Source organism: Aspergillus multicolor (genome assembly GCF_047715735.1).
Source record: "Aspergillus multicolor strain CBS 133.54 unplaced genomic scaffold BDW74scaffold_3, whole genome shotgun sequence".
NCBI classification, from domain to species: domain Eukaryota; kingdom Fungi; phylum Ascomycota; class Eurotiomycetes; order Eurotiales; family Aspergillaceae; genus Aspergillus; species Aspergillus multicolor.
Genome location: NW_027395954.1, coordinates 2,179,226 through 2,199,169, shown reverse-complemented (window position 1 = coordinate 2,199,169; position 19,944 = coordinate 2,179,226). Strand labels below are relative to the sequence as shown.

The 19,944-nt window shown below is 54.3% G+C and overlaps 7 protein-coding genes across 7 annotated transcripts; 4 read left to right on the top strand and 3 right to left on the bottom strand.

Moving 5' to 3' along the window:
• The first annotated feature begins 812 nt into the window (after positions 1–812).
• BDW74DRAFT_146784 (CVNH domain-containing protein) lies at positions 813–1,411 on the top strand. The gene is made up of 2 exons (XM_073723417.1): positions 813–1,006; positions 1,106–1,411. Exons 1-2 carry the CDS (start codon positions 874–876, stop codon positions 1,276–1,278), a joined length of 306 nt encoding a protein of 101 aa, XP_073588275.1. The 5' UTR covers positions 813–873; the 3' UTR covers positions 1,279–1,411.
• A 779-nt stretch (positions 1,412–2,190) lies between these two features.
• Positions 2,191–4,021, top strand: frdA (putative FAD dependent oxidoreductase). The gene has a single exon (XM_073723416.1). The coding sequence runs from the start codon at positions 2,200–2,202 to the stop codon at positions 3,685–3,687; it is 1,488 nt and encodes a 495-aa protein (XP_073588274.1). The 5' UTR covers positions 2,191–2,199; the 3' UTR covers positions 3,688–4,021.
• Positions 4,022–4,762: 741 nt separating this feature from the next.
• BDW74DRAFT_174750 (ABC transporter ATP-binding protein) lies at positions 4,763–8,942 on the top strand (the record flags this gene model as incomplete). Its single annotated transcript, XM_073728106.1, has 5 exons — positions 4,763–4,876; positions 4,947–5,134; positions 5,202–5,858; positions 5,936–8,153; positions 8,199–8,942. 5 exons carry the CDS (start codon positions 4,763–4,765, stop codon positions 8,940–8,942), a joined length of 3,921 nt encoding a protein of 1,306 aa, XP_073588273.1.
• Positions 8,943–9,915: 973 nt separating this feature from the next.
• Positions 9,916–11,120, top strand: BDW74DRAFT_174749 (uncharacterized protein; the record flags this gene model as incomplete). Its single annotated transcript, XM_073728105.1, has 5 exons — positions 9,916–10,046; positions 10,112–10,389; positions 10,453–10,817; positions 10,897–11,021; positions 11,081–11,120. 5 exons carry the CDS (start codon positions 9,916–9,918, stop codon positions 11,118–11,120), a joined length of 939 nt encoding a protein of 312 aa, XP_073588272.1.
• A 1,460-nt stretch (positions 11,121–12,580) lies between these two features.
• Positions 12,581–14,142, bottom strand: BDW74DRAFT_146776 (uncharacterized protein). Its single transcript, XM_073723415.1, has one exon. The coding sequence runs from the start codon at positions 14,124–14,126 to the stop codon at positions 13,254–13,256; it is 873 nt and encodes a 290-aa protein (XP_073588271.1). The 5' UTR covers positions 14,127–14,142; the 3' UTR covers positions 12,581–13,253.
• A 3,039-nt stretch (positions 14,143–17,181) lies between these two features.
• On the bottom strand, positions 17,182–18,368 carry BDW74DRAFT_187612 (uncharacterized protein; the record flags this gene model as incomplete). Its single annotated transcript, XM_073731523.1, has 2 exons — positions 17,182–18,076; positions 18,346–18,368. The coding sequence occupies 2 exons, from the start codon at positions 18,366–18,368 to the stop codon at positions 17,182–17,184; spliced, it is 918 nt and encodes a 305-aa protein (XP_073588270.1).
• Positions 18,369–18,695: 327 nt separating this feature from the next.
• On the bottom strand, positions 18,696–19,800 carry BDW74DRAFT_174745 (SDR family NAD(P)-dependent oxidoreductase; the record flags this gene model as incomplete). Its single annotated transcript, XM_073728104.1, has 4 exons — positions 18,696–18,764; positions 18,837–18,973; positions 19,048–19,651; positions 19,750–19,800. The coding sequence occupies 4 exons, from the start codon at positions 19,798–19,800 to the stop codon at positions 18,696–18,698; spliced, it is 861 nt and encodes a 286-aa protein (XP_073588269.1).
• Positions 19,801–19,944: the final 144 nt, after the last annotated feature.

Here is a 19,944-nt window from a genome sequence, read left to right as displayed (position 1 = left end):
GCTACGGGCCACTGTACTCCTTCAACCCACCAGTCTCCCAGCTCAACGACTTAAGAGGACTTTTGGTACGGACCAGGATCCGAGGGGTCTTATTGATTGCGGTCCGAATAGCTCCGTATGGCTCTGTGGCGTTGTATTTGGCGACGTTGTGGTGGGTTTGCTAGGCTCAGATCCCCTTGGTTAATTTTTAGAGTATTTGTTGAGATACTCCGTAGCTACCGTTACCTGGGCTGTCTCTCGGGGCTGTAAGTGTACCATAGGTACCCAGCTCCACGGTCCCCGCTCGCTGTAGTCAGCCCCGCGCTCCAGCCCTGTAGAATCTCACTTGGGCATCCGCGTGGCCCGCGGTCCGGCGCGACATTAGGTACGGTATGATCGAGCCCGATCGCATAACTACTACTGTACCCTGCCTATCTGTAAAACGCAAGATCTCTCCCAAACAATGACGCACGAAGCGTTAATCATGCTCCGGAGTGTGTGGCTGGGTAGGGAGCTTTCTAGGTGTCGGTGAGCCTTGGACCCCTCCTGCTCCCCATACCGACCCACATCGGCCACGTGTACGCCGATGATTTGGTATGTTTACCTAGGTATAACACTGGTGATGCCAAACATGGAATCACGATCTTCAGAGTCCTACCATGTGGATATTATTCGTCACTTTGTTGATCCTAGGCGATCGGATCAGCGAAGTGGCGAATGGTAGTTGTGGGTGTCCTGCAAGTTGTCTAAGCCACGCGGCTGTTAGCTATATAAAGGAGACCACCCATGTAAGTTTGTATTCTTTTTCCTCTGTTTAAACCTCTTCGACCGTTTCTTACTTCTTGCTCCCAAGACACCTCACCTACCCCAAGACCACACAATCAAACTCTCAAAATGTCCTTCGCCAGATCCTGCTCCAACTTCCACCTCGAGAACGGCCACGTGCTGGTCGCGACAGCCCAAGACGTGCACGGGAACTGGCGCGAGAGCAGAATCGACCTTAATGGCTTCATTGGAAACCAAGATGGTACGTATACATTCTCTTCTTCTCTTCATTCGTATCTCTATACTATCCTATTGAAAGAGATTCAAAAAGTCAAGTAATCGTTTCACTAACACTCTACAGGATGGTTCATGTGGGACGGCGAGAACTTCGCAAACTCAGCACGGGATATCCGCCTGGAAGGATCACGTCTTACAGCCGAGCTCCCGAAGAGAGATGGCGGGTACCGGGAGAGACAGGGGATTGAGCTGAATGATCGGATTGGAAATGATAATGGGCGACTTGTTTTTGTTTAAGCTACCTAGGTACGAGAGCGACACTATGAGAATGAAATTGCAGTGTCCAAGCAACCTTGGAAGGCATTGGAATTGGACGACGCCGGGACGATATATATTCATTATCTGAATTAACTCTCTTTCTCAAGCATAATGATTAGTCTATCTTCAATGTTCTATCTCAGGGTAGCCTCAACGCCTATCTACTCGAGTATGAAAACAAACGCAACCGCTGCCCTGGGACGCCCATGTGGAGCCGGCCCGCTCCCGCTCCAGGCTTCCTCAACCAATTAAAGTCGAGCATCGTACATTATTCCCCGAGCACTCCGTACAGTAGTGCAGGCGACTTAGATTGTTTACCAGCGTATCATCTAATTTTGGATAGGCATAGCACATTGTGCTTAGAGTCAGTAACAAAAGAGTTCAACTGTGTATCCAAGTCGCACATTACAAAAGGGTCCGCTGAGGTGAGTTCTCCAGGAGATACGTAACCCAGCCATAGGCCAAGCATGTGCTCGCACTATTTGCGCTTGAATCTTGGTTTCTTGCCTATGGACTTGTGTTGTGCATGGTCAATCGGTATCAAAGAGCAAAGAGCGACGTGGAGGATCTTCTTAATAGTGTAGTGAGCCTGTGATTGGAACCGCCTTTTAGTTCCCCAGACAGCCTACATTATACGGTAATATTATGTCCAATCATGACCAGCACTCGGTGGTACAAGCACACATCGTTTCCCAGCTGAAAGGCCAAACAGGTTACACCAGATATGAGCTCGGACTCAGTCACCAGGCCACATGTTCTGTACGACATGTGTATCCCGGCTTCTCGGATGGGTACGGTAGGACCGTGTGGGCTGATGCCTGGTCGCATCAGACCATATCCCGACTATACATAACCTAGCCATTTCCCCCTTCACACCAAGCCACCACTAAACAATAATTCATGCTTTCACGCTTCCTCCCCCGCAAAATGTCCACCTGCCCAATCCCCACCCCACTAACGCACCAACCCCCAGTCATAATCGTCGGCACCGGCTTAGCAGGCCTCTCCGCAGCAACGCAACTCACAAAACAAAATGTCCCCGTACTCCTTCTCGACCGCGCCGAGAAACCCGGCGGAAACAGCATGAAGGCCTCGTCGGGGATTAACGGTGCCGGAACGAGATTTCAAACTATCCCGGATACGGTCGCGGAGTTCTACGAGGATACGGTTCGCTCTGCAGGGAAGCCTTATTCGGCTGCTAGAACGGTTGACAAGGAGCGCAGAGAGAAATTGATCAGTACCGTTGCGAAGAAGTCTAAGGGAGCTGTCGACTGGCTCTCCGGTGAAATGGGCGTGGACCTGAGTAAAGTCGCGCAGTTGGGCGGACATACTAAACCGCGGACGCATCGGGGTGCGAAGGGGAAACCGCCTGGTGCTGCGATTGTGGGGACTTTACTAGATGGCTTGAAGGAAAACCCCTTTGCCGAGATGAGAATGAAGTCGCGCGTCACGAAGATCCTCAAGGAGTCCGAGGAAGTTGTGGGAGTTGAGTACGTCGACGTCGAGGAGAATGTCCAGAGCATCCGCGGCCCGGTCATTTTCGCGAGCGGCGGATTTGCGGGTGACGTCCACGGCATGGTACAAAAGTATCGGCCGGATCTTGCTGGTATCCCGTCGACAAATGAGGCGAGGGAAGGCTCGCAGCCACTGCTTAGTGACATTGGCGCGAGGTTGATTGACATGGAGCATATCCAGATCCATCCGACAGGGTTCCTGGATTTCAAAGACCCCTCTGCAACAGTTAAGTTTCTAGCTGCTGAGGCGTTGCGCGGCGAAGGCGGGATTCTTCTTCTCGGCGACGGAACTCGGTTCGTCAATGAGCTGCAGACGAGGGAGCATGTTACAGATGCCGTGTGGAAGTCTGCTGCTAAGCTGGATAGTGAAGGTCAGCTGCGGCAATGGGACATTACGCTGCTCCTCGACGAAGGTGCCGCCGCGGCGCTGGATACCCATATGCAGTTCTACCTATGGAAGGGGCTGATTCAGAAGACGACTCTCGGTGAAGTCGGGCAGACGGCTCTTGAGACTATTCAAGAGTACGCGGATATCGTTGCCGGCAAGAAAGCGGATCCGTATGGGCGTCCTGCGTTCGGGAACTGGACGCTCAGCGAGCCGCAGGCGGATTCTGTGGTGTATGTTGGGAAGGTTACGCCCGTTTTGCATTTTACGATGGGGGGTGTTTTGTTTAACGAGGAGGCTCAGGTGCTTGATGAGCACGGACAGCCTATTCAAGGTCTGTGGGCCGCGGGTGAAGTGACGGGTGGTTTGCATGGACAGAATAGGCTGGGTGGGTCGTCGTTGCTGGAGTGTGCGGTGTTTGGGAGGATTGCTGGGGATCAAGCGGCGAGTTTCTGGAAAAATCATTATCTTCCTGCTGGTGAGCAGTAAGAGGCTGCGATGTATGGTTATTACTTGGATTCAAAGGCGGCTGTAAAGTCATTATACTCTTATTTCTTTGTTCATATAAATACTAGGTACCATAGCATCCTGGTGAGGATCGTTCTCTACCCACATTAGGAACATTGGGCTAAGTACGGGAAACCAACCTGAAAGCCCTACCAGATATAGTAGCATCTAGCGAGGGTTCTTTGGTAGGTACTATTAACGGCATTAAGTTTAATGCAGCGTGTAGCGGACGGCTAGTACCTACCTACTTAGGCACCGTATGTCCCCGGATACTGCTTACACGAGCCAATCTAGGGTACCTATATACCAAGGCAATGCTCTCATAGTACTTGGCAAAAGAGTTGCCGAAAGCCTCAAGATAAAGTTTAGCAAATGATCTGTGACTCCTTGTATCCGTCTATGGTAGGCATCATCGCCTGATCTACGGGCACCGGTATCCGTATGCTCCGACAATTTCTTATTCGGTCGCGATAGAGAAGAGTGTGCAAGCAGCCGACGCACTTTAGGTAAGCATCAAGGTTAAGTGCTATACATAACATTGTATCTGTGCAACCAGCTCAAAGACCACGTTGCGTCGTGGCCTCATGCCCCAAGGTACCTATACGGAGAACAAAGTTGACATAGTCGAGGCCAACACTTCAACGACACTGCCTGCTTTACAAAGAGAAAAAAACCAACATTGTCCACAGTTTCCCGAGTCCTTACTTATCCCCTTCAATGAACATCGGAGCACGACTGTCAACACTGATGGGCAAATACATGCCTACCCCGGTACCTATAGGTACTAATTCCTCGGCGCCCGCGGACCCCGGCCACACCCAATGCAGCAAAATACCGGGATCCGCGGACCAAAACTCTCGCCAATCCAACCACAAACTAAGCGCCATCAGGCAACTTTGGTCTCGCACGCAATATGAGGTTCTAGGCGCCAACGCGGAGGCTCGGGGTCTTGGGCTACCGCGGCGCCGGGTGCGAGTCTGATAAATATCCTTGAGGCTCCGCTGACAGTGACCTTTCAACGCGTTTCATTATCACGGATTTTACTTAACCTAAAGGGATGGATTCCGCTTTTGAAACCAAGGAACTTTCGTCGAACGATACCGCCAGCGCAGAGAAGGATGAGACGAAGTTGGTAAACGAAGACGATGAGGCAAGCTTTGGCGCGTATAAGGTACAGACTACACCACAATACTCAAGGACCAATAAGCATCCAGCACCTATACTAATCATACATGAGAAAGAGAATATTCTCCTTCGCCAGCCGCGCCGAACTCGTCCTCCAGGGGATCGCGATCATCGCCGCATGCGCATCTGGCGCAGGCATCGCCCTGCAGAACCTCATCTTCGGGCGCTTCATCACTGTCATCACGGACTTTACGAATGGGGTCTCAACGCCCCCGGGGTTCCGAAGTGATGTTGCTGAGCTAGCGTATTCCACCCCTTACTTACTGTGCTCACTACGCACAACAAGAAACAAGTCTGACATACAGGGTCAGCCTCTACTTTGTCTACCTGGGCATCGCACGCCTGGTCCTCTCCTACACGTACAACACCCTTCTAACCTACAGCGCCTACCGCATAATCCGCAACATCCGACACGCCTACCTCCGCGCCGCCCTATCCCAAGAAGTCGCCTTCTACGACTTCGGCACCGGCGGCTCCATCGCCGCCCAAGCAACCTCAAACGGCAAACTGATTCAGGTCGGCTCATCCGAGAAAATCGGCCTACTCTTCCAAGGCCTCGCGGCCTTCGTGACGGCCTTCATAATCGCCTTCGTGATCCAGTGGAAGCTCACGCTCATCTGTATATGCGTGCCTGTGGCGACGATTGTGACTATGGGCACGATTGCAAGCATTGAGGCGGGCTATGAGACGCGGATCCTGCGCATCCATGCGAAGGCGAATTCATTTGCTGAGGGGGTGCTGAGTGGTGTTAAGGCTGTATGTGCGTTTGGGATGCGGGATGCGCTGGTGCGACGGTTCGATGCGTATCTTGTGGATGCGCATAGTGTTGGCAAGAAGATTGGCCCGCTCATGGGGATATTGTTTTCGGCGGAGTATACGATTATTTATCTTGGGTTTGGGCTGGCGTTTTGGCAGGGGGTGAATATGTTTGCCAACGGGGAGATTGGCACGTCGGGGGATATATTTACGTATGTTTCTCTGTCCTGTTTTCCGCTTAGGTTGTGGTGAGTTTGGGTGGTTAAGATATGCTGATGTGTGCTTGCAGGGTCCTACTCTCCGTCGTCATTGCAGCCATCAATCTCACATTGCTGGCGCCGTACTCAATCGACTTCAGCAGAGCTGCCTCAGCCGCAGCGCAGCTCTTCAAACTGATTGACCGAGTGTCGGAAATAGACCCGTACAGTCATGAAGGTCTGCAACCGGAGACAGTGGCCGGGGAAGTCGAGCTGGAGAACGTGAGCTTCTCATACCCCACGCGTCCAAACATCACGGTCCTCGATAGCTTCAGCCTCAAAGTCCCAGCGGGGAAAGTAACTGCCTTAGTCGGGCAGTCCGGGTCAGGGAAGAGCACGATCGTCGGGCTACTGGAGCGATGGTATAACCCTACTTCAGGCTCCCTGAAACTCGACGGGACGCCAATCGATCAACTCAACGTCGGCTGGCTGCGCCGGAACGTCCGCCTCGTGCAGCAGGAGCCCGTCCTCTTCCAGGGCTCGGTGTTCGATAATATCCGATATGGACTCGTCGGGACGCCGTGGGAGGATGTCTCGCGCGAAGAACAGATGGAGCGCGTGCAGGACGCGGCGAAGATGGCGTACGCGCATGATTTTATCTCCGAGCTGACGGACGGGTATGATACGATGATTGGCGAGCGAGGCGGGTTGCTCTCAGGAGGCCAGAAGCAGCGCGTGGCAATCGCCCGCAGCGTTGTTTCACAGCCAAAGGTGCTCCTCCTCGACGAAGCAACCAGCGCTCTCGACCCGCACGCCGAATCCATTGTGCAGAAAGCCCTTGACAAGGCAGCGGAGGGCCGCACGACGATCGTGATCGCGCACAAACTTGCGACCATTAGGAAAGCCGATAACATTGTTGTCATGAGTAAAGGGCGTATCGTCGAGCAAGGAACCCACGGGTCCCTCGTAGCAGCCGACGGCGCCTACGCGCGCCTCGTGAAGATCCAAAATCTCTCCGTCAGCGCTGCAGAGCACGAGGCTGCAACCGAAGAAAATAACACAGACGCCGAAGACGAGCCTTCCTTCCCCCTCGACCCCACCCCCACCACAGAAACCACAGCCACAACCCTAACCCGCTACCCAACCTCCATCCGGCAGCACCTCGAAGCTACCAAGAACCGCGACAGCTACAGCACGCACAAACAGATGGGCATTTTCTCCTCCCTCATCTACCTCGTCCGGTCCTGCCCAGAGCTAACATGGGCCTACATCGTCGTATTCCTAGGCTGCCTCGGCGGCTGCGCCATGTTCCCCGGACAAGCTATCCTAATGTCGCGCGTCGTCGACGTCTTTACACTCTCCGGCGCCGCAATGATCAGCCGGGGCAATTTCTTTGCAACGATGTTTATCGTCCTCGCGGCCGGGTGCCTGCTCGCCTACGGGGCAATGGGGTACGCAACGAACGCGGTAGCCCAGCATCTAAGCCACCACTTCCGGCGCGTCCTACTGCACGACCTCCTGCGCCAGGATATCCGGTTCTTCGATCGGGGCGAGAACACGGTTGGCGCGCTGGTGAGCCAAGTTGACTCGTACCCGCAGGCGATTCTCGAGCTGATGGGGTATAACATCGCGCTGGTGGTGATTGCGGTGCTGCAGCTGGTGACGTGCGGGATACTCGCGATCGCGTACTCGTGGAAACTAGGCCTTGTTGTTGTCTTTGGGGGCATCCCGCCGCTTGTGGGTGCTGGCATGGTGCGGATTCGTCTTGATGCACGGCTCGACCGGAATACGTCACGGCGGTACGGGGCCAGCTCGGCGATTGCGTCGGAGGCGATTACGGCGATTCGGACGGTGAGCTCGCTCGCGATTGAAGAGACCGTGTTGCGCCGGTACACGGCCGAGCTGGACACCGCGGTCTCGGCGTCCGTGAGGCCGATGGCGCTGACGATGATTTGCTTCGGGCTGACGCAGTGCATCGAGTACTGGTTCCAGGCGCTGGGATTCTGGTATGGCTGTAAGTTGCTCTCGACCAGGGATATAAGCATGTACAATTTTTTCGTTGCGTTCCTGGGCGTGTTCTTTGCGGGCCAGGCGTCGAGCCAGCTATTCCAGTGGTCGACGAGTATCACCAAGGGGATCAATGCGACGAATTATATTGCCTGGCTGCATGACCTTCAGCCGACTGTTCGCGAGACGCCAGAGAATCATGATAAAGGGCCAGGATCTGGTGCGCCGATTGTCCTCGACAATGTTCGTTTCTCGTATCCTCTGCACCCGGACGCCCCTGTTCTCAAAGGCGTAGACCTCAAGGTAAGCCTCCGACCACAATAGGCAAAACACTACTGACGTGGACAGATAAACAAAGGCCAATTCATCGCCCTCGTCGGCGCGTCAGGCTGCGGCAAATCCACCATGATCGCGATGCTGGAGCGCTTCTACGACCCAACAACCGGGAGCATCACAATCGACTCGCGCTCTCTCTCATCCATAAATCCCACATCCTACCGAAACATCGTCGCGCTGGTACAGCAAGAACCCACGCTCTTCCAGGGCACAATCCGGGAGAATATCGCCTTGGGGCTGTACAACCCGTCCATAGCGCCGATCTACACCTCTTCACCCCCCAGCAAATCCAACTCCAAGAGCACAGTTAGCACCCCCGATGAGATAGACGGCGCAACCGACGCACAGATCGAATCCGCGCTCCGCGCCGCCAACGCCTGGGACTTCGTGTCCTCCTTGCCGTCAGGGATAAACACACCCGCCGGGTCCGGCGGGACGCAACTCTCCGGCGGACAGCGGCAACGGATTGCAATTGCGCGCGCGCTGATCCGGGACCCGAAGATCCTGCTGCTGGACGAGGCGACGAGCGCGCTGGACACGGAGAGCGAGAAGATGGTGCAGACGGCGCTGGGGGAGGCGGCGGCGACGGGCGAGCGGGTGACGGTTGCGGTTGCGCACCGGCTGAGCACGATCAAGGGTGCGGATGTGATCTGTGTGTTTTTGGGAGGGAGGATTGTGGAGATGGGGGGGCATGCGCAGCTGGTGGCCCGGGGCGGGATTTATCGGCGGATGTGTGAGGCGCAGGCGTTGGATTGATGGGAAAGGCAATGGCTGGGGTTGGAAAGTGGCTAGGGAGTGGCTGGGAAGTGGCTAGGATCCAGGTTGGCACTGCCACAGGATGCCAATGCGGATGCAGATGCATAATCATTTATGCTGAGGCTGAGATGAGCTGGGGAACAAATTAGTAATCATGACACATGCAAAAGCTTGACTTATGCACCCGTATGCTGTGCATAAAAATTTAGTTGAGCCCCCTGCCTCAGGCACACCTACCGCCAGCAGTTCTGGCCGCTTTTGGCAGCGACTCTTCAAGTCGGGTTGGTTTGCGCCGGGTCGTGCTGGATTGCGTAATCCTCCAGCTCGCCATCTGGGACATCTAGCCTGCTCATGAAGGGCATAAGAGCCGGGCGTTTAAACATCGTGGGTTCTGCTTCCTCATCCATCGTAAGGGGTGGGTTGGAGGGCGGGGTGGAATCGTTCTGGTGATGGGAGGTAACGGGTGAGATTAGGCGGCCGTAGAACGGAACGGCGGCGGCAGAGATGGTCAGGGGCTGGCTGCGGTGGCGATCGATCGAAAAGCGAATAGAGAACAAGAGTCTGCGAAAGTGGCTGTTGAGCTGGAGAGGAATCAAACGGAGAACCTGGGAGAAGACAGGGATTCCGATTGCGTTCCTGCGGAAGTAGGCAGAGAAGACGGAGAAAAGCGAAGAGAGAGGGGGAGAAAGGACCTGTTTGCACGGTTGAAAGAGCGCTCACGACTGAAAGAAAGAGGCATTGGGCCTTGGTGGAGTGCATCTGGACAAATTACAGGCGTTGTAGCTCGATGATGTCTCATACCTCTCAGCAGCTCAAGACCTTGTGTAACCACCACCAAGATGATGCCTCTTCCCTGGGCAGGCTTCTTCTCCTGAGCAGCTCCTTTTCCTGAGCAGACTCCTCCCACATCTCAACCTACCCTCCTCCGATCCACCTTTACCTACCTGATCGATTCCCAGCGGCCATAAACAGCATGTCGGCGACGGTAGCTGAGTCGTCTGGTGCCCAGCAGTCGAGACCTGGAGGGCAGCACCGGAGAAAATTCAACTTCTCTCGGCCGCAGATGAGAAATGATAGGAAGAAATTTGTTGGTATGCTTGCCAGGTCCATGATGCTTTCCAAGCGACGGATATGCACTGACTGACATTGCGCACCACACGCTACCGCAGGTACGCCAGGTTCAAAGGGTCGAACAGCGATCTCTCGCACTACCGCAGCTTCGACACCCTGAACGCAACGGTCATGCTATACCAGGAAGCGGACCTTACGGATGTCGAACGACGCGTGGGGAACCGGCAAATGAAGCTCTGTGAGCCTGATGGCTCAGAGCACAATGAAATCTTCATCGAGAGGCCAAAGAAGGAAGGAGATGAGAATCCGCCTCCGAAGCCGGATCCGCAGCTCGCGGCGCTTCTTGAAGAGGCCCGAGTCAAGCTTGACCGATACTGTAAGTACATCCTCTCACTGGCCTGGTTCCGGAAGCCACTAACCCAACGGCATCCTTAATCAGATCGGTACACTCGGAACTACGTAAAGTTCAAGAAAAGCACGTCGACCACCAAGCGCGAACGATCCAATTTGAGGACCTGGCACAAGCGCAACCCTGGCGCCATTGACAAAGAAGAGAGGGTGTACATCGACAAGGACGACCTTCCCCGGATTCTACCCAAGGCAGCTGACCCAGTGCGAGACTCTCTATTTGGGTTTGATTTCTTCTGGGACCTACCCATTTGGAAAAAGCCCGCGAAGCGCGCCAAGCAGGAATTGCCTCTCCAAGAAACCGCAGACAGCGACGAAGAACTATCCACCGAGGAGGAGGAAGAAGAACAGTCCCCCACCGAGCGCGAATTGCACTACTACAGCGGCGAACGCAGTGTATCGGCAGTGTCTAGGGAGACGGTGGAGCGGGTCGCGAAGCTGCTCACTGTGAGCATGGGATTGGTACTCATCCTAGGCCCTATTCATCACGGAGATCCATTATCGCCTCCTCGTGGTGCCTGCCTCCATTTTGGCGTTTGGCTACTTCCTTGCTCTTATCCGCCCGGATCCGTCGCAGGACGCAATCGCTCCTATGGCAGGGTAAGTCATCGAGACTCCAGAAGATTGTTTGCTGGTAGCCCTTTACTGATGCTGAATAGGTATGCGGCTGTCGTGATGGTCTATATGGCCGCCACTTAGTCTCGACGCATTGTTGTCCATCATCACCATTTGTTGTTGGTGGACGGTCGGGTGGTTGTGTTCTGTCTGTCCACCTGCAGACAGTCTTGTAGTCCTTGGGGAAGGTTGGACTTGGTTGCATGTGCAAGCAATCTTACCTCGGGTTCACTTGTTCAATCCAATTTCCTATGTCATCTTGATTCATTCTTTCATCAGTTCCTATGTTGTCTTCATCCATTCTCTAATCCAGTTTCCTAGTTGTCTTATTCCATTCTCTCATCCAGTTTCCTAGTTGTCTCAATTCATTCTCTAATCCAGGGCAGTTCTTATGCTATCTCAATCCAATCTCTCTAAGGCTGCAGTATCCGTAGTGCGCATCTCGTAGACTTCCCGTCCTCTTCGGTCATCCCCTTGCTGCTTTTCGGTCTTCGCGATCCATGCATAGGTATGGTAGCAACGTTACCTACGGCCCCTATCCCGGGACTCTAGCGACGATCATCTCGCGATCGCATCTGACGGGCTTGAACACCGTGAGGTTGATCTCGCGAGGCTTTGTCAACAGTTGCACATAGTCCTAACGACCTACCTACCGTAGGTACCGTACCGTAGGATTCTCTCTACCTACCCCTGTCGAGCTAGGACCACCTCGCCCCGTAGCCCTACATCAACCCACGGCGCACGCTCAGTGGGAGCCCGGCCTCGGGTATGGTGTTAAATAAAAGCTTGTCTAATAGGTAGTGTAGGCTTTGACCGGCGTCTGCATTGAGCGATAAGATCGCAGGGGGTGCGACCACTTCGTCGACCAGAACTACCTTGGTCGATCCAGAGTCGATGCCAAAAGCCGACCGCGGGTTGTCACTGGTGTGGCCGTGGAAACCAATTCTGCCAAAGGCGGCAGCAGACTGGGACTAGCTCCCGCTGTTGAAGAGCGCATGATTGGCCAGGCCGCTGACCAGCCGCCTCACCACACTTTTCTCTCTTTCCCCCTCGTTCTCTCTCGTCAAGGTTTGGAGACGATATGCCAATTTGACAACTGTATGCTTAACAAAAGCGGCTTTTATATATTAGGTACAGCCTGGTGGCTCCCGTATTAGTCTTAAACTTCGCCCTTGAGTAATCCACGAGCGCACTAAGCAAGAGCTGGATTTGGCCACCGCTACGAGTGCGAATCACGGAGCAAAGGCAGAAGATGGTATAGCAGGCTTCGTGATGGATACGGACTAGAGGTCGGGTGAGGACAAAATAGTGTGCGGCCGCAGCCGTGGACAGGGAATGCATGGTCCTATCCTTGCTCCCACCTACCTAATGCAGGGGAGGGGAGGGAGCTGACCCTTGTTGCTCCGTGCAGTACTCCGCATGTACTCTGTACAGCAGAAGATGAGACTAATCTTAAGGTAGTACATACACATGCCCGTGCAGGTGCAGCCCAAGAACTCTGCATAATGTGTGCATAGTTACATAGAAGTACTGCACAAGTATGGGAAACGAGCTGCATAATTACTGCAAAGACACTGCCATACGCATAACCAATGCACAAGCCACTGCATTGCCCACTGTTACTGCACAAACTCTGCATTGGCACTGCATAGCTATGGCATAGCCACTGCACATGGTAGTCTCCTGCAAAGCCACTGCTAACCACCACAAGCCACTCCATACAGAGTAACCAGCGCAAAGCCACTGCATAACTCCCGCGAGCCACTGCGCATACTCTGCAAAGCCACTACACAAGCACAGCTGAAGATAACATGAGCACTGCATATTCTATGCATAACCCCTGCATAAGCATAAAGACTGCATTAGCACCCTCCAATGCACATGCTGCTTGATACTTGAACTATTGAAGTCTTGGAAATTGTAGTAGTCTAATAGATACACATTGGGAACACCTGCAGCATGCAATGACTTACTTAACTCCCTCAGCTACCAGTTTTAAAGCCCACTACCAAGCTAACAGCCATGCCTTTGGACAGAACCTTGGGGATCCGCTCAAGCTGCGCAACCTTAGTACTGAAACCTCGCGTTCGCCAGCACGAAGTACCTCACAAGTATCCTACTGGACCCAGGTAGAGATGCTCCTGACACTACCTACGCAACTGCACACCAACTCCTGATCACCAACCACAACCATCAAGACCCCCTCAAGCCCGGCGCTCAAGACCGCCACCCCAAATCTAGTTCACGCAGATCCCCCACCACCTCTCGCACTGCGAAATGAAGAATCATCCGCGCATACCCGCGATGCAGCCGAACCGCCCAAGCAGGGAGGATCTTCTGCGCGCGCAGCACCCCCTCCGCTTCCACAAGCTCGTAATCATGCGCCGCCGAGAACCGCACCTCTACCATCTCGTCCTTGTCCTCGCCCTTGCCCGCGCCCATACCGCGAACACAAAACGGCTCTGAAACGCTCATCTCGTGCCGTCCGCCGGACATCAGACGCCATGGGTATCCCCAGCCCGCGATGCGCTCGAAGAATAGACGCGGGGCGTCGGGCATTTCCCATGCGACGAGGAGGCCGGTGCTCTCTTTAGCTCCTTTTTCTTCTTCCTGGGGTTGCCGTTGGACGGTCAGCGCGCCATTGAGTAGGACGCGCGGGCGGCCATCAGGATCGGGACCGAATCCGTCCTGTCCAAGGTCGCCGGGGTGAAAGTGGCCCTTTGTAACGAGGCCGATAAGCGAGGACTCTACTCTGAGGAGGCGCGACGAGAGCAGCGCGCGCGCCCATGCTTCTTCGAGGGCGACTTTGTCTGTTACTTCGAGTTCTGGAGTTGACGAGCTCGTTTTCATTCGCGTTTTGGTTCGCGCTTGGAGCGCCCGTAGCGGGATACGTGCGGCGTAGACATCGACGTATGCGCAGTGCTGGCTTGGTTTTGCGGGTGTGCGGAGCGCTTTGCTTCCTGCTGCGGCGGGCGGTAGGGCTGGGTATTTTGTCTCGAGGTGGGTTAAGCCCAAATGGGCGCCATAAATCGTTGTTAGGGCTGGAATGGCTATGTAGCTGATTGTTCGAGCGAGGCGTTGCTTTGGCATCTTGCGCGTTATCGATGGTATAGGTAGTGTAGGGAGGATAGTTGGTATGTATGCGGCCCGCGGGGTATATAAACTGCAGCGGGAGCTAGCGGTTGGCTGATGCGGGCCCGTGGGGGCGGCAGAATCGGCCCGTCGGCGAGATTGATCCTCCGGATAATATACGAGCCCACGAGGTCACGGGCCACGACTCCCACGAGGCCACCGCCATGCGTTTACTCCGGAGTATGGTCGAAGCGGCGAGGTTACCCGTAGGTTAAAGGATAAAAACCTTGCTATCATGCCTTTTGAATACCGTACTAGCTAGGAATACTGATCGAATACTAGGGATTATGTTGAAGGTAAAGAGCGTGATAAATTCTTCTAGTTCTAAGAATGCTTTGGAGTTTTTATAGGTAAAAGCAGATGTACTGTAAACAACATCCATAGCCGAATTCGTTTACCGTTTGGAGGTTTGATACATCCAAACCTGTTCGGCTTATGACTTCGGTAGTTGGAGGCCTTGAATTACTAAGAATTCTCTGCCTCAGGTGACACTTGCACCATGGAAATGATATTCCTGATCCGAATTTTGTTTACCAACGAACATTGAATCTGCGGGGTGCCATTGCTCGACGCAGGGCACGCCTAGGAGTACTTCACAATAATCCCTTCCAGCTGCTCAATCCAAAGCTCATCGTTCCGAGCCTCGGTATTCGTGGCTGGAGTAGAAAATCCCGCATCGGTAGAATAGAAGCCCAAAAACGGCGAGGAATCGGTAAAGTCGAGATCATGACATCTCCGGCAAACCAGGACAATGGCATCGGAGAATCCAGGACTTTTCAGACGCTTTCGACACCCTCCGCAACTCATGGGATAGCGCAGGTCGTCTTCGCACACCTTCATTTTGGCTGCCTGTCGGAATACCGCGAGGGCGGCGTCGTCGTCTTTCAAATATACTAAGCATTTCGCGAGTTTGTAGAAGTCGTCCGGTTGCCCGTCTGCTATTCGTCCTGCGAATCGGCGGACGCTGTCTTTTAGGATCGCGCGCTGTGTGTCACGGTCTGTTCGTGTATACGGGAGATTGCACCATTGCGCTAGCCCGTCGAGCATCAATCTATCGCCAGCCGCCAGGTCGAACGGTGTCTGGCCGTAGTAGTCGAGCCGAAGGGGGTCCGCGCCGCGAGAGAGAAGGAGCTGAACGATTTCGGAGTGTCGATTCGCGACGGCCGCATGAAGTGGCGAGTAGCCTTCCCAGTTAGTATTGACGTCCACTCCCTTGTCAATCAGCTCGTTCAGTAGGTGGATATTCCCGCATTCGACGGCCATGTCCATCACCGTCCGGCGTGTCTGCGACCTCACCATGAAATCTGTTTTAGTCGAGATGTGCTCGGCTAGAATGGCCTTGAATATCTGCAAGTTGGGTCCAAGGGTGGCGTAGTGGAATGGAATGCGACCGGCGTTGTCTTTGGCACGAATGTCCGCATTTGCTTTGAGGAGCATAGAAAGGATGACGCCGGAAGAGTGCGTTGCCGCAATATGCAACGCTGTCCTGCCGTGATTGTCCCTTGCTGACAGGCTCGCTCCACACTCGATGAACAGCGACGTAGCGGAAACATTGAACACCAAAACCGCCAAAAGCAACGGGGTATTCCCCTTGCTATCAGCAGCCGCCAGCGAAGCCCCATCAATAAGCGTCTCCAAAAGATCATGCCTCTTCAGCCGCACCAGCGTATGCAATGCCGTCGACCCATCCCTCCCCTGCACACTAGGCTCCGCCCCCAGATCCAGCAGCTGATGAATGACCTCTGGCGGACTAAACTCCTCGAGCGCAATCTGCAACGGCGTCATCCCATCCTTCGTCGGCCTCGAAACGTCCAGCCCAAACCTCTCCACCAGCCGCGCCGCGAGCGCCTTCTCCTCCTTCACCACCGGCTCCACTGGCGTTACTTTTTCCCTCTCCCTCGAAAGCGCCATAAGCAATTGCACCGCCTCCTTATGCCCGTTCTGCGCCGCAACAACAAGCGGATGTCTCGCCGTCCGATGCAACGGCTCAACAGTGGCCCCGTAATCCACCAGCAAGCGAATCATCTCGCAGTTCCCTCTACTCGCCGCCTGGTAGATCATGTCCCCGTTACGCGCGACATCGAGCCAGCTGATCGCAGTGTCCAGCATGAACCGTACAAGCCAGATATGCCCGTGGTATATCGCCCGACTGACGGCGTGCTCGTAGTTCGCCCGCTCCACCGGAGTACTTGTCGGCGTAATCCCCAGCAGTAAGCGGACGAGCTCCTCATCGCCATGCTGCGCCGCTAACAATAACGGCACACCCCCGTTACTCGTACTCGGCAGCGGATCCGCCCCCGCCTCAATCAGCACCCGTGCGACATCAGTATGCCCTTCCTTCAGTGCCTGGTAGAATGCCGAGAATCCGCCGACCGTCGCCGTGGCGTCTGCGCCCGCGTCTAGAAGTTTCCGTACGGTGCTGAGCCGTCCGTGCTCGGAGGCCCAGGTTAGGGGGGACTTTTTGCGCCCGTATTCTTCGAAGGTGTAGGTTGTTGCGCGGCGGTAGAGGCGCGGTTGCAGGAGGCTCGTCAGCTGACGGCATGTGCGGAGGAGGCGGGTTAGGGAGGGGAGGGGGAGCGTGTCGGCGATTGTGAGGATTAGTTCTGCGGGGAGGTTGAGGAGGGTTGGATTGGAAGGAGACGAGGGGCGGAAGGACATGGTGGGTGCCGTGAACCCCGCTGAGCATGCCAGTATTTGGCAGCTGCTCTCGGGTGGACGGGAGGTTGGGGGTGGGATGAAGCTTATGAGGGGTAGCCGGGACTGGCCTCGTATTGCCTCCGTGCCAGTCTTACAAGGGCGCGTCTCGCCCCTTCCTCCATTGGCTGTTGGGACTGGCTACGACAGAAATGGGCTAGTGGTTATGGGAGGTTAACAGTGTATCACCAGCATCATTCTATGACATACCTAATGTGTGAATGACTTGTAGACAAAATGTTATACGGAGTAGTTTTAGGGAGTGATAAACGAGCAAGGTCTCCGATACGGTACAACACCATCAGCTAAATATCCAAAATCAATACAAATCCCTCAATTCCGTCCCCCCCCTCAACGCCTCAAGCGGATGCCTCAAATCCACCCACCCCAGAAACGGCGCACTAACCCCATACCCCAGCCTCTCCAGCGTAGCATCATCATATTTACTCCCCACATCCTCCCACCTCGCAGCAAGGTACTGGTTCTCCTCCTGCCTCAAATACCCCTTCGTCATAAAGAAGCTATACAACAGCCTCTCCTCGTCGAGCGTCGTATTCGCCGACCCCCCATGGTAACAGCTCGAAAAGAACACGAATGCATCGCCGGGTACCATCTCAGCATAGACCGCCAGTTCCTCGGCCGGAGGCGTATCTAAGTCCCACAGATGCGAGCCGGGAATGAATCTCGTCGCGCCGTTAGCCTTTGTTGATTTCTTCGCGGCAATGAAGAAGCCAATCCCTGTGTCTTGGCCGATCTTATACTCCTCAGGATTCCGAGAAACAGGCTTATTATGGTGAATCATGTCGTCGCGGTGGAGCGGCTGCGCAGATGCCCCGGGGTTAATCGAGAAGACGACGGTGTTGTTGAGCTGCGGGCGCGATATGTGTTCTTCGCGCTTGTCGCCGATCCAGCAGGTTATGCGTGATGTGAGAAAGTGGTCGCTTATGCTCTGGAACAGGGTATTGCTGACGATGTGTGTGATGAATGTTCTCGATTTGCCGGCGAGACCGCAGACGCGGCGCGTTTCCTTGGGGAAGAAGGAGCCCGACCATTCGGTGTCGCTGAAGATGTATTTGCGTGTATCCTCTTCGACTTGGGCGAGGACTTCAGGAATAATTATGTTGCGGATTATGCATCCACCAGCGCGGATGAGGGCTGGGATGATTTCGGTTACTGGGGTTGTTGCGGTGAAGATTGGGACGGACGGGACGGGTCTGAGTCGACCGTCAAGATGCTCGGGCGCTGCTTTGCTGTGGGGTTCTGCTGGCATTGCAGGTGGCGTGGTTATCTTCCCTGACTGGACTGATATGGTATGGTAGTAATGGGGTACGGCCTGGGGTTGGGCACTGGTTGGTGAGCAGGATGGCAAGATTCCACACCCATTTAAGTTATCAACAAGAAATTGCGCTACTGTTCTAGCTCAAAGGTCTGACACGGCCACCTATATGATGGCAATCTGACCTCGCATCCAGCTTCCTAAGACGGGTAATCACCGCTATCAGTCATGATAGCGTCTGCCAATGACCACTTGGAAAACTCAACCAACGCACATCTTGCACTAAGGATTATCACTAGCTTGTGAACCAAGCTTTTTGAATTATATGGAGAGATACCTACCCGCCATCAACCCAAATTAGCGCTCATTGTAGAGATCAGCAATATGTTTTGTAGGGTTGATATCCTTATAACAGTGCTAGAAAGACCCGCCCAGGAGAGATGACCGCTGTCAATATGGACCCCACCCACATAAAGAAAAAAAAAAAAAAATTGGAGGTAAAGATTGCGGTATTGAGGAACACCAGAGGACTTCCAATGTTATTTACATCCATCCCATCACTCCTGCCCATTCGCAACCAAAACCCTCCCCCCATCCACACAGAGTGACACCCCATCGACATACGCCTGCCACCGAGTTAGCCCTAACCCACTAGTACCTAGGTAGGTAAGCCACCCTTCTAAGATTTCAATACTCACCCCAGCCCTCGAAACAAGATAGAGCACCGTTCCCGCAAGATCCTCCTCCCTCCCCGCCCGCTTCGCAGGAACCTTATCAAACAGGCCCGCGAACATATTCCCCTCGTCGCCAACGGGGTTCATATTACTCGGTACGACTACCGTCCCACATTAACAAAGTTCCATCTCTCCTCCACCACAAAATCAAAGAAGGAAGATGCAGGTGACTTACACCCCGGATTCACCCCAACAACACGCACATACCACCGTCTAAACTTCACAGCCAGCAGTCTCACCAGATGATCCGTCGCCGCCTTGCTAGCCGCATAAGAGGTCAGATCCACGTTCGTGACGTTGTGCATGCTGGCACAGGAGCTTGTAAGGAGCATGACGCCGCGGCCGTCGTCGGATCCTTTTCTGCTGTCATCGGTATCCTGTTCTGCGGCCGCAGCGAGAAGAGGCAGGAATGCTACGCCGAGGAAATAGTGCGCCGTCGTGTTGATTCGGAATGTATCTTCCCAGTCTTCTTCAGAGCGGGAGAACATAGACTCCTGGAGTTCGGAGAGCGGCGCAGTGAGAACGTTACATGGTACCGGGGGATCACGTCGGATCCCGGCGTTGGAGATGAGGATGTCGAGCTTGCCGTTTTCTTTTTTCGATATGTACGATGCCAACTCGGCGATTGCGGTCTTTGAGGACAGATCACAAGCGTAGCCTATGGCTGACCCGCCGGAGAGCGTTTCTGTGGCTAGGTCGTTCAGATCGGAGACGGTTTGAGATATTGGGTCGGAGGGGAGGGAGACGATGTAGACTTTTGCGCCGTTTGTTACGAGGCCCTATGAATTTACATTGATGAGTTCCGAGTGTTAGGGATACGGAGTGACGGACGTGCCTTTGCGATCATGAGCCCTATCCCGCTGCTCCCGCCCGTCACGACGGCGACGCGGCCTTTTACGCTGAAGAGGTTGTGAATACCGAGGGACATGACGGGCAATATTTCTCAAATGGAAAAAATTTGAATTGTTTGGAAGGGGTATAACGGAGATCTCGTACATATATGCCCTGCTACCTTCGAGATCTCACGGCCTCCCATCGGACCCTCCGAACCCCCACCTGCAACTCCAACCAC